Source organism: Zophobas morio, unplaced genomic scaffold, assembly GCF_036711695.1.
Source record: "Zophobas morio isolate AGI-343-1 ecotype UQ-CSIRO unplaced genomic scaffold, CSIRO_AGI_Zmor_V1 ptg000005l, whole genome shotgun sequence".
Lineage (NCBI taxonomy): Eukaryota > Metazoa > Arthropoda > Insecta > Coleoptera > Tenebrionidae > Zophobas > Zophobas morio.
The window spans coordinates 10,443,170-10,461,415 of record NW_026972110.1 but is presented as its reverse complement, the minus strand read 5'-3'; the positions used below and the strand labels follow the sequence as shown (position 1 = coordinate 10,461,415).

General features: G+C 34.9%; 2 protein-coding genes across 2 annotated transcripts in view; one reads left to right on the top strand and one right to left on the bottom strand.

Moving 5' to 3' along the window:
- LOC135120517 (uncharacterized) overlaps nucleotides 1-3,247 on the top strand; it is a 47,533-nt gene extending 44,286 nt beyond the window's left edge. The window contains exons 9-10 of the mRNA XM_064044834.1: nucleotides 2,604-2,822; nucleotides 3,143-3,247. Of these exons, the coding sequence (XP_063900904.1) occupies nucleotides 2,604-2,822; nucleotides 3,143-3,247 (324 nt within the window). The remainder of the gene's footprint in view (nucleotides 1-2,603; nucleotides 2,823-3,142) is intronic.
- LOC135122697 (midasin) overlaps nucleotides 1-18,246 on the bottom strand; it is a 176,799-nt gene that overhangs the window by 156,969 nt on the left and 1,584 nt on the right. The window contains exons 5-16 of the mRNA XM_064047054.1: nucleotides 15,514-17,139; nucleotides 15,229-15,454; nucleotides 14,663-15,175; nucleotides 14,363-14,615; nucleotides 14,019-14,314; nucleotides 13,836-13,968; nucleotides 13,451-13,784; nucleotides 13,248-13,394; nucleotides 12,842-13,199; nucleotides 12,565-12,793; nucleotides 6,857-7,485; nucleotides 6,665-6,793 (exon numbers count right to left, since the gene is read on the bottom strand). Coding sequence (XP_063903124.1) covers nucleotides 6,665-6,793; nucleotides 6,857-7,485; nucleotides 12,565-12,793; nucleotides 12,842-13,199; nucleotides 13,248-13,394; nucleotides 13,451-13,784; nucleotides 13,836-13,968; nucleotides 14,019-14,314; nucleotides 14,363-14,615; nucleotides 14,663-15,175; nucleotides 15,229-15,454; nucleotides 15,514-17,139 — 4,873 coding nt within the window. The remainder of the gene's footprint in view (nucleotides 1-6,664; nucleotides 6,794-6,856; nucleotides 7,486-12,564; nucleotides 12,794-12,841; nucleotides 13,200-13,247; nucleotides 13,395-13,450; nucleotides 13,785-13,835; nucleotides 13,969-14,018; nucleotides 14,315-14,362; nucleotides 14,616-14,662; nucleotides 15,176-15,228; nucleotides 15,455-15,513; nucleotides 17,140-18,246) is intronic.

Sequence of the window (18,246 nt, the reverse complement as noted above, 5' to 3'; positions counted from 1 at the left end):
TTCTAGTATACGATTTTTAACGTCTTAAGAATAATCCTGGGCTCTGATTTTCTAAATTACAAAATTTAATAGAAAAATTGAAATAGAAAAAAATTCGTACCGTAACTTTTAAATAATAAATAGACTTATTAAGACAGTAAGAATTTGGACAAAATTTTTCATTTATGAAAATTTCAACGATGTTTCGAACACCCTCAAAACTTAACTAGAACGTTTTCTTGTATATTTCGACCTCTAGGAATGAGTTTCGGCCTCATTTCTTCGGTAACTTTTACCATTTTTCCAAAATCACCCATTGAAATGTCAATTTTTAAGATTAAAAAAAAAATCAAACCGAATTTTTCGAAAATATTTCCCCGGGACCATAAACCCGCAACATTTTTAGAACCAGCACGTCGAAATCTATATTCCAGAATTTTTTATGGATTTTTAGGCACCTTTTTCAAAAGCAAATTTTTTTAATACTCTTTCTTCTCCACTACCTTCGAAACATAACTACACACTTGTAGTTTACGACTTCCAGAAGTTACATTCGGCTTCATTTCTTCGATAACTGATGCAATTTTTCCAGAACCGCTCATTGAAATATGGATGTTTTTACAAAATTATATTCCAAACCGAATATTTCGAAAATCTTGCACCGAGACCATAAACACGCTATATTTTTGGAATCAACACGTTGAAATCTATATCCTAGATTTGTTGTGGATTTTTAGGCAAATTTTTCAAAATCAAAATTTTTCAATATTCCCCTCCCCCACAAAAATTTCGGCCATTTTTAAGGTATGTATAACACAACTGAGTTTTTTCAAATGGAAAACTATATATTTTTGATAGCTGATTAACTTCTTCTTAAGCTTTATAATAATTATTGTTAACTTTTTAAATTGCCATGTTGTTCCAATTTTCTTGAATTTTTTTAGTAATGGAAGGGTTCACAAAAAAATTACTTTTAAAATACGCGTTACAATATTGTGTAAAGGAATTAATAATGGTACGCGCTTTGTTGTGGCATAAATAAAATTGAAACTTAATACAGTGTTTATAAAAAAAAAAAATTATTAGAATTTTCAATATCGATATTTCAGTTTTTTTCAAATAGAACACGCTATTTTTCATGTTAAGTATTTTCCATGTTTAAGTTAATAGCTAGTTACTGAGATTTTCTACTTTTTGAAGAGACGCACCGACATACTGGAAGAAGGAGAACAAAAAAGTAGAGTAAGATACGGTAATAAAATAAAAAGTATTTTATTGGAAAAAACTAAAATATCTGTATTTGAAAACTGTGATATTTTAGATTTTTTTAAACACTCTGTATTTTAAAATTGTATTTAATTGATTCCAAACCAAAGCACATACCTCTGTTTATCTCTCCAAACAATACTGCAACAAAGATTGCATTTATTTTGAACCCTTGCATTGCTAAAATAATTCAAGAAAATTGGAATAACGTGGCAACGTCGCACTGGCATTTCAAAAGTAGACTACGGTTTTAAAGCCTAGGAAGGGGCCAATAAGAATATGTAAAAACATATAGGATATTCATTTAAAAAAAAAACAAGTATACCATTCCTCAAAAACAAAATACTTGGGTATAATAAAAAATAATTTTAATGCACGTTACTTAAATAACCATACAACTTTAATTTAATTAATGAGACATCGAGGACCAGCCTGTATATTCCGAAAAATTTGACATCTTGTGGATTCTTAATTACATATTTTACAGACTCCTTTAAATTAAAAATCATGCAACAGTTTTGTCTTTATTAAGGTTTAGTTTATTTACCAACAATCAATCCAGTATTTGAATCGTCTGCATAAAGTACAATACAAGCGTCCCAAATAAAATCAGGTAAATCATTGCAATAAGTTACAACAACACGGACCTAACATGGGTCCTTGAGGCACATCATATATTTATAAAAATAAGGCTTTTGTAAGAAGATATCATGTAAGAAAATGGCTTTATAATAATTATTGCGTCTCACAACTTCATTAAAATGCAATTTAAAAATTTAGAAATTATACAAATCTACTTAGTACGAGCTAATCACAAAAAAAAAAACTCTTAATTTCAACTAAAATATCACGATATGGACGATTTGTTAGAATTTATAGCGGTTCCAACTTAAAATCTTGTAACAAACGATTACATTTCACATTTTGCTAAATAAAATAAAATGTGTAACTCTGTAACAACGGAACCACGACCTCTAAAATTGCGAAAAAGGAATTATATGAATTCTATGAAAAAAAGCTTATGGGCTTAGTTTCGTCACAGTGACAAAGGGTGAATAAATGAAACTTCTAATAAGTCCCTCGGGTTAGTTTTGAGTTTCGCCAGTATCTTCGCGCAAAAACTTCGCTTAATTTATAGTAGGTATTTCATAACTTTTTATTCAAAAATTTCCCTACGATTCGAATTAAACACTCCGATACTATTACAGTCCAATATTAGAAACTTTTCCACTTACTAAATCCCTAAGGGCACTATCTCTCATGGCTCCTAGCACAATCATGCAGTAAAGTCGGCCTTGTTCTGTTTTGCCCGGATATTAGCTGACAGGACAATGGAAAATATACCATATGTGTTCCAGATAACCCTACACATATCATACGTTCACGCCATCGTCAACCCCACGCTGTTCCTGGTGCTACATAGGGGGCTGAGGAGGGCGACGCTCGACCTTTGCTGCGGCTGGATACCCCTGTGGGTGGGCAACCCCACTGTCCCCCCACCCCCGGACCCACCTAGAGCTGACATATCGCTTCTCAAACCACCCCTACCCGTACCAGCCCACCCTGATAGCTCTATGGTAATTAAATATTATATGTAAGTGGTGTACACAGCATGTTCTTTTACTATCTTATACATTTAAGCACCTGTAGACATAAGCTTCGACCTATATAAAAAATATCGCTTTAGCGCAACGATATTTTTTACTATAGACACCGTAACGCAATAGCTACAGATCACACAAACCACAAAGCAGTAGTAGTTTGAAATGTACGAGGAAGGTTCAAATTTGTAACATAACTATTAAATTGTAATTTAAATTTGAGCAGCCCTCGTATCGAATAAACATATGCAATGTGGGCGGAAGCAGTTCACGTTAAAGTCGTCTCGTTGTTGCAGGGAGACTCCGATTTGAGTCCGTGGACTCCGGAACCGGTAAACGGAGGAATCCAAATCCCGCACTACATCAGCCCGGAGCCAAGTTCACCGCCGGAGAGTGACTAGCATCCGGATTGGGATAGATCCACCAGGATCTAGGCTTCGTCGTCGGGAGAGTCGTACAATAAAAAAGACTGCAAACGTGATCGCTCGATTTTTACGTGTAATAAGAGAAAATCAAAAGACTGTCATAAGTTTACAGACAAGAAGAAATATGACTGAAATTATAGAGATATAATTCGATAGAATGTGAGAGAACGTAGAGTTGGATTGTTATGTTTCAAATGGACCAGTTGTGAATTTGAACCAAAAAAAATGAGCTGGTTAGTTCTCTGAAATTATAATAAATTATACGGCGTGGAAAATATTTGTGGAAAAATTTGGTAATTAAAAATTGGTAAATTTTACAAAATGTCCGAACTAGTAAACGGATTTGCTGAAACGTGCTTTTTGACGTTGTTCATGTGATTGTTACGGTAACTTTTAAGTCATAATGTCAAGTAGCGATAAAATAGTCCATAAATTTATAACATAGGTACTGGGGTTTATAAAGGTAGTTCCAAAAAGGGCTTGTACGAGCAATGATAAAGCCATATCAATTTTTACGGTGAAAAATTCTAGTTCCTAAATAACTAAACTTTACGTTCCAAATCTCCACAAAATCAAGTATTTCATTCAATTTTCAAACATCACATTAAACGCTCAACTATGCATCACCGACTATTTGATAAACTTGACACTTACAATTACAACTATTATGCTCCTATTTGAAATTTATATAATACATGTATATGGAGTCATATCATGACGAAAACAATAGATATAATTAATGTAATGGAAAATAATAGGCTTAAATCTGTCGATGTAGCTGGTCATAACAAGAATGGTCCTTCAATATTTGACAAAAAACACTTATTTGTCTTTTAATATCTGAAGGCAATGCTATTAAATCTGAATTTAGTGGATACCATAGCACTCCATTAAAAAATACATGACCTCTGGGCTCAAAAGTTATTCACAAACCTAAGAACAACTTCGAAAAGACATTTCATTTTTGAATTACATTTGGTAAGTTTTTCATTCCATAAGTAACTTCCAGACCGTACTGTATGGTCTAGTGATACAGGAAATCCTAACACTTCAGTGGTGGAAGAGAATTCGTTTTGTGTAAATTAATCACCAATACCTCGAAATCGACTATGCACAAAATTTTTGCTTGTTTCGACTTTACGAAAACATTAATATTATAAACCTTCAAATCGCCAATTGTTCCACACTACTTGATTTTTGAACCACTTCTAAATCTGTTGTGTCGCAGATTGAGGTGTCGAATTTATGAAGAAAAAAGTTTGTTCTTTTACCGTTTCTGATGTTTGGAAGAGCAGACAGGGAGACGGCAAACAAAATCAATAGCGTTTTCTGTTCACAGCAGTCGCAAAAATTGAGTTTATTTGTACATGAATAACGAATATTGAGTTTCTATAAAATAGGTATGAAAGTAAATTAAAACACAAAAATTTAATGTATAAATTAGAAAATAAGCGAAACAAAAATTCAATATCTTTGGAACTAAAATCGCAACGTCATCATACCGTGTATTCTTTCTTTTGCAAAACTATATCAGTTAGTTCAACTGATAAAGCGAACATCTGTGAACAAATTGGTATTTTTACAAAAAGGTACAGAAAACGATCAATCTTCCATCAGCAACCTTGTAGAACGTTCTGTATCAAGTTTTATCACACGATAACACTGAGTGATATTAAATATTGGACAATATAAGCGTATACTTATTGTATTTTAATTTATTTCTCTCGATTAAGTTACTTAAACTTGTTCGATTCGGCGATTTGTTCAGTTAAAATTACGAGATATTAATTGCCGACGTTCCTTCAAATTCACGACTGAACTTTATGCGTTAGCATAATCAATAGAGGATTTAATTTTTCTTTCAGGGCGATATTGTTTGTATACACAGGACCTTTATCCACGTAAATGAAGATTAACTACTGCCATTTCAGTTACTTCAGAAAACACATTTATGTCGAAAATACTATATAGAGTAGTATTATGATGTCACAACAGAAGTAGAACACTGTATACTAAATCTTAATGGTACATACTTTGTAAAAGGGAAAAATACGTGCAACTCCAAAAAGTCGCCTAACATAGGAATTGATAATTTTAAGGAACAAATCGGCACGTTTAGCATGATTCAAATTGTATGTGTTGGTACTTAGATCAACTATATCATTGTAAAAGAACACTGTCAATGGGTACTAAATATTTTAATATCTCAAGAACTGATATAATTGTAACTATCTCAAAGTCTTTCTAGTAGAATAGTACATTTCTCATCTGCAATTACTAAAATGAACGTCCACACCTTAAATTTGCTCAAGGTTTAATTGTCTATAAATCATTTGTGTAGACCAGGAGCGTCTAAACAAATGAAAGTGGCAGTGTAACCACAGAAAATTTTAGAAATTGCAGTCTACTACGTCACAATGTTACATTACATGTAGTAGAATAGTACTTAGGACCACAGCTGCAATCAAATCCATGTGATTAGATCGTAAATGTCACATAGATACTATAAGACACATTTTTCTCCACATTGAGCAGTAATAAATGGGAAATCTGTCGAGCACGAGCTTTCTCGTTTCACGCCATTTTAATGTTATTCTAGACATATCCTGTCACCCTCTTTTTCTCGTTTGTGTTATCAATTCGACTTTGTATATTTAACTTTAGTGTTTGTAGTGAATAAACATTTATGTATTTTAACACTATCGTCGCCAAGAGAAGTGTAAAATCTTAAACAAACGCTAAAGAGTATGTAAAGCCCAATTACGTTTTGTTTTGTGAGTCAAAGTTGTCGTGAAGTCGATTTCTCAGCTGAATAAAGAGCAATAACACGATTTGTCCAAGTGTATTCAGGTTTTAAAAAACAACAACTAAACAATGTGCCTAAATGTATAAATAAAAGTAAATTATTGCTTTTGTATATAAAACAACTAACGTAAATTACAACGAAAGTAAACCGTTACACTAATAATTTGTGGAAGAACAAATAAACAAATAATATCGTTATTTGTCAAATGCACCCATTATATTCTTCCAGCGAATTTTGTTTCTATATGTACACTAAAAAAATAAAATGTACGAAGTCACGAATTCTTATTTTTTGCCTCCCTCATAACCCGTCGTTTTATAATAAGTCTAGAAAATAAACTCGCCACCACTCGCACCACAATTTAATCTTGAAAGTTTACGTGTGGACGTTTTTATCACCGCGTTTGAAATAAACCTCAAATTTGCTCTAAAAAGACGACTCTTGTAGAACTTTATAATCGATTTTTTTTTCCATATACTTATTGTCGCAATTTCTATCCCAATAAATCCATCTCCAAAGTGACGATACGAAATGTGACGAAAAAGTTGGTTAAAACCTCGCAAAATGAGTACAAGTAAAAAACTTACCTGTTCGAATCCTCCCAGAATATCCGTGGTATCCATGGCAGATGTTACGGGCAAAGTTCTTAAAGTTTTCCCAACGATATTAGCCAAAGTCCGCACTACGGAGCTCTTTCCCGTCGCCGAAGTGCCAACCTAACGAACATAAGACAATAATAATAACTTTTACGGGTTACCCATTTTTTCAACACAACTTACCAACAAACTCATCCAATTAAGATTAACGCAGTAAGCTAAACTTCTCAAGAGCGGCAACTGCGATCTCAAAACTAGGCAGCTCTTCTCCTCGCTGATCACGTTCGCATCGATGCCGCAGTCATTTCTATGCAGACTCGCATCACCGATAAATACTTTTTCATTATTCACGTAGAAAATAGCAGCGTCTCCTGAAATTTTCCGCCCGAAAACTTCTTCAAATATCTCATTTATTTTAGTTTTGTCATTCAGCGTTCGCATGCGATCGCCATAAATTAAATGCACTAGGCATTCAGGTTGGTAGACCCTGTCGTCACTGGGATTAACTTTGTAGTGATAGATCATCGCCTCGCACCACCGAGTTAAGTCCCTCAGGTTGAACTCCCAAGGCGATCCCTTATTCCCAAAACTGTGGTTCGCCAATTCCGCATGAACTCGAGAATTAAATTTTAACATCTTCTCCAAGAGTTCGGGGCACAAATTCGGAAATTGATTCTTTAATATTAGATGCAGATCGGCGTCTGTTAATGAGGTGACATAAACTTGGATGAAACGGTTTAAGAACGATTGGGGCAACCCTCGCCGAGATCCTCCCTGTTTTAATGGGTTCTGGCACGCAAAAAAACGAGTTCCTGAAAAGGAGGCATTAGAGATATTCATTATTTTTATATATGCGTTAATTAGGTAATTATTTAGTAGAGTAGCGCACAAAACTTAGCGACAAAGTGGACTCTCAACAATAGCTTACACTTGATTTGTGAAAGTTTTCAAACTTTAAACGGTAATTTTTTAAATACACGTCAAATGAAACAGAACCAAGTTTGTGTTATTAGGTTATGATTCTATTACTGTACTACAACGTAGTCAACAATTACTGTTGGTATCAACGAATTTTGCTTATAATTGGTAAATCTGTCACCCCACCTTACTTCCTGTTGTCAAAATTGACATTGTTGACAGTGGCATTTAATTTAAATTGAAAATTGTTAGTAATTATTATTACTAAAATGTCACACGCAGTAGTTATTGATCACACTATACTAGAGTGATTTACGCACATAGTGTTCTTTTTTTAACTTTTCGACTCGAATGAAAATGTCTGTATGAGATTTTTTTAGTATACTGGAAGAAATCCAAATAAAAGAATTTACTTTCATTTTTCATCTTTATTATCCATGCTTTTTGCATTCTTTTCTCTAATCTATAAATTAAAGCAAGAAGTAAAAACTGATAAGATAACAGAAAACGTTCTAAGGAGCAACGAAAAACTAAGATAAGACTAATTCTGGCAAGTGACACTTTCTGAGAAAATAGAGGGTGGGTGGGCGGGGCTACTGCTTGCTTATAAGACTGTAGAAAAAAGTGAATCTTACTTAAATAGTACAAAAAAGTTACAATTGCCGCTTTTTTTATTTTATTTTATTTTTTTATAGCCTAGGCTCTATTAGTTCCCACTCTCACTCTACAGAAGTTTATATAATTAACCCCGCCCACCCACCCGACCTCTATTTCACTGATTAATTTTATATGCTCAAAATGAAAAATACATCCAAACAACAGAAAGATATTAAAAAAACACCAAAATAAAACACAAAAATTAGCATGTGGACACTTCGATTCTAACATCTAGTATCGTATGATGTTTTTAAGTCTGATCTAGTTTTCGCTATCTATTACGTCATCAAATTACGTAGCTCGTCTCTTACAACATATAACTCGTAAAGTGATTTTAACATTATACATTTTCTGTGTCAAGTTACAACCTACTTTTCTGCCAAATTTGTTCTGTCAACAAATTCACAGCTGACTAGATCTGAAAAAAAAAATCACCCCATATGTGCCCGATTTCTATTGCTGAAATTTCTGACACTTATCTCAAAAAAAACTAAAAGCCCGGTTTACAGAAGCTCAATAATTAAATATTTGATTGCGATTACACTTTTAATGGCGGCATTAAAGTACCACGTTACCGACTCTATGCGAATCAGATGTCGCTAAAAGCATCATTAAATGCACGATTGATTGATCAACTTAATCTCAATTAAAATATGTATTCAATAACAAAATAAACAAAAAATATGAAAGCAATTGCAAATAACAGGACTATAAAAACACAGAAATAAAATTTAATTAAGAATACAAAGATATTTTAAAGTACACTTTAAAAACAGAAAGACGTTTTTCGAGTTTGAACCGTGTCATAAAAACTCTATAGTCTGGGTATTTCTGTTTACTTTCCAACGAAGAAGTACATAATAACGTTAAGACCAAGAATTAAAAAGTTATCAAAACTTTTCAGTCGATTTAATCACATACGGTTTAGTATATTTTATGTATTTTAAATATCCTTCTTTTGTAATTAAACTTTTTTCCACCTGGTCGTCCACATTTTTAATGCTTAGACAACACTTAAATTTCACAGATTTGATAATTTTCAAATTTGTTTTATAATTTTTCTCTTCGGTGTAAACATGAATTTTATACCAAAATTCCAATTTTTTTTAAATAATGTCTCGACAAGTTTCACCCAATTCAAAAGAATCTTTGAAAGCACAATACGAATTATAATTAAAATATTGCGTTTATTTCACAAAATATCGATGCATGGTAAAAACCAATTTTAATCGCATATTGAAATGTATACAGGGTGATTCAAAAATGATGCACAAACTATAAAACACATCAAGGACTGTTTATTGAGCAAAGAAAAAAGAATTTTAAAAATATTTGGGTCCATATGTCGATGATATAGGCTTTCAAAGTATTATTTTCCTTTTAGATATTTAATTCACTACTTAGTGTTGGGTATATGAAATCGATTTTGGAAATATCATATCTGTATCCATAATTTTCTTCATTTTATAACATTACCAAAAACTTAAAAACCGTTCAGAATGAATCTAACAACAGTAGCTAAGTTTTCACATTTTTTAATCTTTCTGTCTAAATCGATATTATATTCTTGTAAGTGAACGTCAAACTGAATTTTTAATAATTTCTCTCCAACTTAGACGTATGAACTGAATTACGTACCGTTGAATCAGTGCGCCATTTTTGAATCACCTGTCTGTCAATATCATCAGGAATATTATAGTGAACCAAGAGTTATAAGGTTATATGGCCATCATAAAATCATCCCATTGTGTCGAAGTTAAGTTGTTTACAATAAAAAAGGTTTTAGGGTCGTAAATAACGTGTCCACTGCAGCTCGACCAGCTCTTGTGGTTTCGTTCAGGGGCGGCTTTCACTAAATATGAAAATCCACCACTCCACTATTTCTTTACTACCTGCAGCCGCTGAGGGTTCCGAAATAACCACTCGCTTTGAAAGCCGGCCCTGTTAAATATGAGCAAGAAACAAAGACTTCAAATATATATAGACTGGCTGTCACCCTAGATTCTATTGTATTTCGTGAAGCAGTTCTGTCAACAAAAATCGCCGCCATTGCTGGTCCCTTTCTGTCAATCCTGACCCAACTTAACCTTTAAACGGAACTATCGTTCTCAGTTTTCGAGTTTTCGTTAATAGAAGTAGGAAAGTCTGTTTGTTGGGTGCTGAGTGTAGCTGTTATTTGTTGTTTTTTTTTGTTTATTGGACCTAACTCCTGGTCAATGGTGTCGCGTTTGTTACGACAGTATTTAATAAATTAGGTGAACTTTGAACGAAAATGCCAGTAAGCTGCGGTGTACGGTGGTATCGTAATTCGAAACAAAAAAGTAGTGGTCAAAAAGGTATTTTATTTCATCGGCAACACCTTACTATTCCAAATAAACTTGTTAAGATCGTGTTTTAATAACTTTGAAATTGTTGACATTTTAAATTCGGCGCGATTTTGGGACTAAGCAATATGGCGACAGCCGGCTTCAAGTCTCTGGCAAGAAATGTTTAGAAGATGATTTATTGCCAACCGGTAAGCTTAGTGCGAACCACACAAAGGGGGTATTTATTTGCGGTCAACTACTTTTATGATGGCCATATAACCTTATAGGTCTTGGTTCACTATAAATCGATACTCCTTGAATTTTTATTTGTAAAAACAAAGAATTTTTTTCTCGAGAACTAAGAACATCTCTCATTTATCTGTGTTTAGTTTTTTCCAAATGATATATTTTTTACATATTTTTATTTAATTGAAAAGCTTTTTTAATTTTTTTAATATTTTTACTTCTGAAATATAAGCTAATATACACTATTAATATCTGATTTCATACTTTCTCAACATTTCATAGCCTGTAGAAAATATCGCTCTCGGTCTCAGAAAGAATTTCATAACAATAACTAAAATATATCATCTTCAATATTTTATTCTCAAGATTCATCATTTAGATAACGTGTTCATTTGGAAAAGTCATCAAGTTGGCGTTGCTTTTTGACAGAAGAAAACGTAGCGGAAAACGCATGTATTTTATTAATCCCTGTTACGGATAATTGACATTTCCGCTTTGTCACCTGTCATTGATTAAATTTTATGTTTATTATAGACATAATTCACAATAATGTATCCAAAAAATCAAGGCCAGTGTGATGACTTTTTCAATTGAACACCCGATATGTCGTTACATGGATTTCATTTATTTTCATTTGGCCATTTAAAACGAATATATCTAACGTAAAAACTTAAAAACATTATTTTACGGTTAAAAAACAGAAAAAAATTAAAGTTCGCAATTAAGAGTATGTTAAAAACCCTAGCCGTGTTTAAAACTGCGCCTCTTTTCTCCTTTTAATATCGATCATAATTAAAAACTCTGTTGCCCGCTCGGTAATGATTAGACAGCGGATTTCTGTCGGGCTACGTCACGATATAGGTGGGGACGCGCTGCAACGCCGGGACTCAGTAGCGGGTGATAGGTAATCACAGAATTTAATTGTCACTTGATTCCATAAATACAATTAACGATTTATTAATCAAACGGCTAAGTAAATGAGAACTGGAATTAACAGCAGAGTGCAACGAAGCAGCGTTATTCTAATCTCAAATAAACGAAGTGCAGCCGGTAACAGCAATGAATTCCCATCCCGTACGAGCCGTACCGAGTTTGGCCTTGTCTAGCCCGACAGAAATCCGCTCTCTAGTAATGATGTACAGCTCTTAAAAAAACTGTTAAAAAACTTATATAGTTACGGAAATTATATTTTCGTGCACGGACCAGTGCACGTGTTTGAAGTAGCAACATTACAACCGTACTTTTTTCACATCTCTTGCTTCAAGCTATAAATTACAAAATTTTTTATTCAAAAAGCTAAAATCAACAATTCAAATACCAAATTATTTTATGTTTAAAATACACAGTACACAAATGTAAGAGGTAAGGGATTAAATTTGATTTGCTTATTCTTTTTTTAATTGTGTTCGGGCACTATTCTGAAACGCATACTAAATTTCCTTGCTGGATTTTATTATTTCAACTAGACAGAAAGCTGCCATTTCAAAATAATAATTCTATTATCGCTCCGGCACATTTATGTGCTTAACTTGGGTATGAGTAGGGACCTCAATAGAGTCAAGATTAACAAAAACCACAAGTCATTCTATTGTTAAGATCTATCCATGTATGGCTGGATAACAAAGTCTCTATTGTACAATTCAAACAATAGAACTACACTAAAACGCCCTAAATTTGTAAAATATTACTCCTATTTGCCAAGGAGACATCCCACCGAAAAATATCACTGACCAATACATATCAAACTACAACAAAAACACTCACCTGGTTTCACGTGAAACGTCTTCCCCAATTCTGGAATGAAAATCTCCCCTCGATGATCAAGACAAGCATTAAGACCCTCCAAAACCGATTGCGAAGCTAAATTCAACTCATCCAATAAAATCCAATGGCCTTGTTTCAAAGCCTGAAGAAGCGGCCCATCCCTCCACGAAAACTGACCACCGCTACCCCCTTCCACAGGCAAATCGGCCCCAAACAAATCGGATATGTCCTTGAATAATTGAACAGTCAGGGAGGTCCACAGCGGAAAAAAACTTACCGTCTGATCTGACAAATTGACTCTGAAAATTTTATGGCGCCCAAATTTCGCCACAGCTGTAACGAGGCTAGTCTTGCCCACTCCGGGACTGCCCTCCAGTAATATTGCTTTATTTAACTGCATTCCTCTCAGCAATCTCAGGGTGTTACGTGCCGTTGTAGGCGCGTTAAATGCAAAGGCGGGCGTTCGACGAGTTTCATTGCCCAGTTCGACGTAAAAAGGCTTAATTCCGAAATGGGTTTCAGTTTCCTCGATAACTGACTCGTCAGTGAGACCTACGTGCGAATGGGTTACGGTTTTTAACTGATTTTTGGTGAAGGATTCGCATTCAAGGCGAAATTTCTTTAAACTGATTAAGCTACAAAGAAAACGTGAGTAAAATAGCGAGTACGCACCAAAGACTCACTTTTCGGTTCCGGTTATTCCCGAACCCAAGCCATCCAAAAAAGTCAAGTATACTCCGTGGAAATACGCATCATAAACGCCTACTTTGTCCACACATTTGTTAATAAAATTCACCCAAGTCAAAATGTCACGGATGCTTACAGTACATCTAGAAATTATTGATTTCGAATTTATGGTTTTACAGAACCTTCAAACACTCCGTACCTTTTTCCTACTTCTGTATGTTTGAACCAATCAACAAAGTCCATTATGTTCTTTCCAATCCCAGTGGAACCATCTTGTTGATTACCAAAAGAAATTCCGTCTTTAACATTTTGTTCGATTATTGCAATTAAGTCGTCCCTATTTGTACAAGATTCGCACCAAATCTCGGTGAAACGGTTACGCAAAGCCGGAGATAACTCCTTTTTACCAAAATCACCACCTGGATTCATCGTTCCGACAAAATAAAAATTAGGGTCAGCAATAATCATCTCTGAGTTGTCAGAATTGTTTATATCTGTTCCCTTTTCCGCTAGTAACAACGTTCTTTCTGGCTCTAAATTACAAACAGGATTAGTAAATGCACATAATTAAACCGAAATAGTACCTAATAGGGAATTAAGACGTTCCAGTACACTATCATCAGCTAGAGATATTTCATCTGCTAAAAACACATGTCCTTTCACCATCGCGTGAATCAGAGGACCATCAATCCATTCAAACAATTTATTAACATCGTCCTTAAAATTTACGGTTACTAAATAAAATAGTCAAAGGGGTTACAAAATACCACGTGATCCCTAACGGGCCTCAGACCACCAATAAAGTCACTACTTTCCGTGTGCATATGACAGTTCACAGACAATAACTCTCGCTGATCCATTTCAGCAATCAGCTTACACACGGTGGTTTTCCCCCCACCAGTTTCACCAACCAATAAAACGGGTTCTTTAAACTGAAAAGCTTTGGCCACCAACACAGCGAGTTGACGCATGTTGTAAGTCCAAACAATATTTTCAAACTTATCCCGATTGTCATAAATCTTGGTCAAAGTATCCTTCGTGATTGGCGACGTGTGATCCGACACTTCAAAAACCCAATAAGAACTACCTCCCTTCACATTTAATTACTTACGAGTAAAAAGATTTTGTGGATTAACTTCCCGTTTCAGATGTTTCTGCAAAACCGTAATGATTTCTTTCTTTTCTTCTTCTTTTCTAACGCGTCCTGCTAGAACCAAGTACCCTTCATCAGCTAAATGCTGGTCCCAGTCATACAACTTGGTAGAATTTTGCGCCAATCGGTATCTTTCGCCCCATCTAAATAGATCTCGAAGGGTAATGAAACCCTTTTTCCCAGCGAAAGCGGCAGATCCACGTCGCCTCATCTAGAACACTATTGAAGAAAATCAAAGACACCAATATTATAACCCACCTGTAGATCCGTCATCACACTGATCATCTTCTTTGAATAAGAAGGTGCCATTTGACACCTCTTGTGTAGAATAAATTCTAACTCTTGTGGAGGTATTTCGTTAAAATGCAATTCAACGAACCTATTCCTGAAAGCTCTGGAAAGCATTTTTCGACCACCGTAAGACCCAGGTGGGTTCTGGGTCGCAAAAAGCATGAATCTGGGATTAGCTTTAACCGTTTCTTGTGTTTCTGGAATGAATAACTCGCGGTTGTCATCAAGAACTCGGTTCAAAGCTTCAAGAACGTCGGTAGGGGCTAGATTTAGTTCGTCGAGGATTATCCAGTGACCTTTTCTCATAGCCTCGACTAGCAAGCCTTCTCTGAAGACTAGCTTGCCTTCGGAATCAGCTGCATAAGAACCTATATACTCTTGAAGATCTGTATGTTCGTGGTTGTTGATTCGTACACATTTGTTACCACTGGATTTGGCTAAGTATGTTATCAGGCTAGTTTTGCCAACAGAAGTGTCACCCTATTGCAAAAAAAATAATAATAATAAAAATGTTTTGTAGAGGACAGTGGTACCTGTAATAGAACGGGAAGTCCACCAATGGAAACAATTCGAACCAAATCCTTCAAATTTTTCCGAACTGAATCTGTAAGAATGTAGTCTTCTGAAACAACGCATTCTAAGCTGCCTTTGCGCACCCAGTAACCCTCAAATTGAATATAATCATCTGGGTTTTCTTTAGGTGGTGGTATTGACTGTTTTAACACAGACTTCAACAACTTGTCATCACCAATCATATATCTAAAAAGTTATCAAAGATGAATATAAAACAAAAATGCTGTAATTTCGACTGTAAATACCGTCCTATCATTTTTTCCAGCAGTATATAAGACGAAGAGTCCAACTGCGTCAAGAAACTCAAACAAAAAGCTTCATAAAGACTCTTCTTCACCATTCCACATGGATTCCTTGCCGCTATCATCAAAGCACGACACAAAGATCTTAAAGAAAAGTGTGGTTTGTGTCCTAAACCATCCGTAAGAGTAGTCTCGGTTTCTTTCCGAACTTTTAGATAAAAATCAACTATCTTCCCCAATTCCACATCTTTCAACGAGAACGCATCCAGATAACTACTAACCAACAAAAGCAAATCATTCTTCTCAGTCAATTCATCAACGAAGAACTCCGTAAATCTATTTCTCAATCCCGCTGGAAGATCCTTCTTTCCTACATCCGTAGAAGGATTCATACAAGCAAACAAAGTAAAATTAGGGTGTCTCTTAACAGGTTCTTTATCGCCTCGCTCTAATAAACACAACGAACTTTCTGAACCTTCCAACAACCCTGACAAACACTCCAACGTTTCAGCATTAGCTAAATTGATTTCGTCCAGTAGTACCCAGTACCCGTTCTCGACAGCTTTCACCAAGCTGCCTTCAATAAAAGCAAAAGCTAAGGCACTTTTTTGTCGCAACTGAAGGTTTAATCTATGTAGTTTTACCCCGATGGACTGCCACTGTGGCAAAAGATGTTTTTTAGAAGCGTCAGGTTTCATCAATCGGGACACCGCCGCTTCGTAACTCTTCGTCATCAATTTAACCAAATCAGAATATCGTTGTTCGTTGTAGCAGAACGCGACGTGCCCGAGGAATGTTTTGTTCGGCTCTACTTGAAAATAGCTGCAAAAAACTTGCTCGAACTCTTCACGAATCGCACCAACGATAAATTTCAAATCCACGGGTTTGAATCCTCCGAGCAAATCGGCTGAATCCGACTGCTGGTTCATATTGATGACGACCAATTTCTGGCCGATCGTGTTGGCTAGAAATTGGACTGAAGACGTTTTTCCGGTTCCGGTTTCCCCGACGAGAAGAACCGGTTCTTTGAGGTTTACACAACACATCACTCTTTCCAACAAAACGGCTGAGGGTCGAGTGAAATAATAGTTTTGGCGGAAAATTAAGCGTTCGTTGTCTCTTGGAATCGTAGCACGTCCGACTTCCAAACTACTAGGCGTTTGTTGTATTGTTGGTTTATAATTTTTCAAAAAGTATTCAGCTTTTTGGTTAATGATGCCCAAATGGGTGCTAATTTCTCTGGCCAAATTTAAAGCGTCTTCCGGTTTTGGGAATGAACAACAGAAGACGTCTATTGCGTCTTGGAGGACTTTCAAAGCGCTAGTTTGACTACTGATGTCAAAATCTTTGGTCGCTCGTGAGCACCACTTGAAGAAGTCTCGTGTTGAAATTAGGCGACTCGTTTTCGGTAGGTTGATTTCTTTTGATTCGGAAATCTTTTTTGAAAATAGGTGGAAGACGCTGATCATGCGATCTGCAATTGTTGTGAATTGTGGGTGGTGCGTAATTAAAATTTGCTTTAGTTCTTCGGAGGTCAAAGGGTCGATATTTATTTGCAATACGTGCTTTTCTAGTAGCATCATTGCGTTGGAATGTTTCTTGTGGTGACCACTTATCGTTGAAAGTAACCTAAAACGGGGACAGAAATCTGCTCGGTCATGTTCACTTTTCAATTAATCTGTTCAGTTTAAAAAATGTTATAAAATTGTTAAAATAGTTTACAACATTAATTCCAAAAATTTTGGAGACTTTCGTCTCCGCAACGTGATTAATTAGCACCATAAATCGATAACCAAGGAGCGAAATGTCGATACCTCTGAGCATAAAGTTCTCGCAAAGCCCTTGGGAAAATAATTCCCAGTTTAATAATAAATCTTGTCAGCACAACACATGCATGTATTATTATTATATTTACATAATAATACTAATTACCCCCGAAAATCGGCCTACGCTCAAATGTGTGTACAGATATAAACCAATTTAGTGATGCATGATAGTAAAGATTAAATCAAAGTTTATTTAATGAAAACGAAACTGATTTTTACGTACCAAAAACAATTTTTGCGTAGATATGTAATTTCAATTTTAAAATATTACACGATTTAATGCAAAGTTACAAAACATTACAATTTTCTTAAAACAAATCCAAATTTTCACAACAATTAGATCAGTAATTTTGGAGATTACTTATCTAATAAAGCCATCAACAGACGACAGACGGAAACTTTTTCATATTCTAGGATGTATGAATTTGTATATTTCATAGTATAAGTACAAAACTTACAGAAGACAAAAATATTAATATTAATATAATAAAATTTATCGCAGTTTGTGCACTTCAACCCCAAATTTATAAATACTTTTACAAAAATATAGTAGAATTTCATAAAAAGAAGGAAATCATGAATATCGATTCCCTCCTCACTTTTTAAAAGACATCGGAACTGGTTCTCAAAAATATAATGCATTGAGGGGAAACAAGGGGCGGCGGGTCGTGCAGCTGTCATGTAAAATGCACAATTAAATAATAATAAGAATACACACAATAGAAAAAAACTAAAATTAGAGAGTAATAAAAACACAGGAACTATATAAAACAGGCCAGTTATAGAAATTTAATGATAAAAATATTATGTTGGCAACACCAACGTGTTCCCTGTTCAGAAATGGCTACAACAATGCTGCCAACTGTATGTGAACATCACTATTTTAAAATTAAATTTCATGGCCTACTTG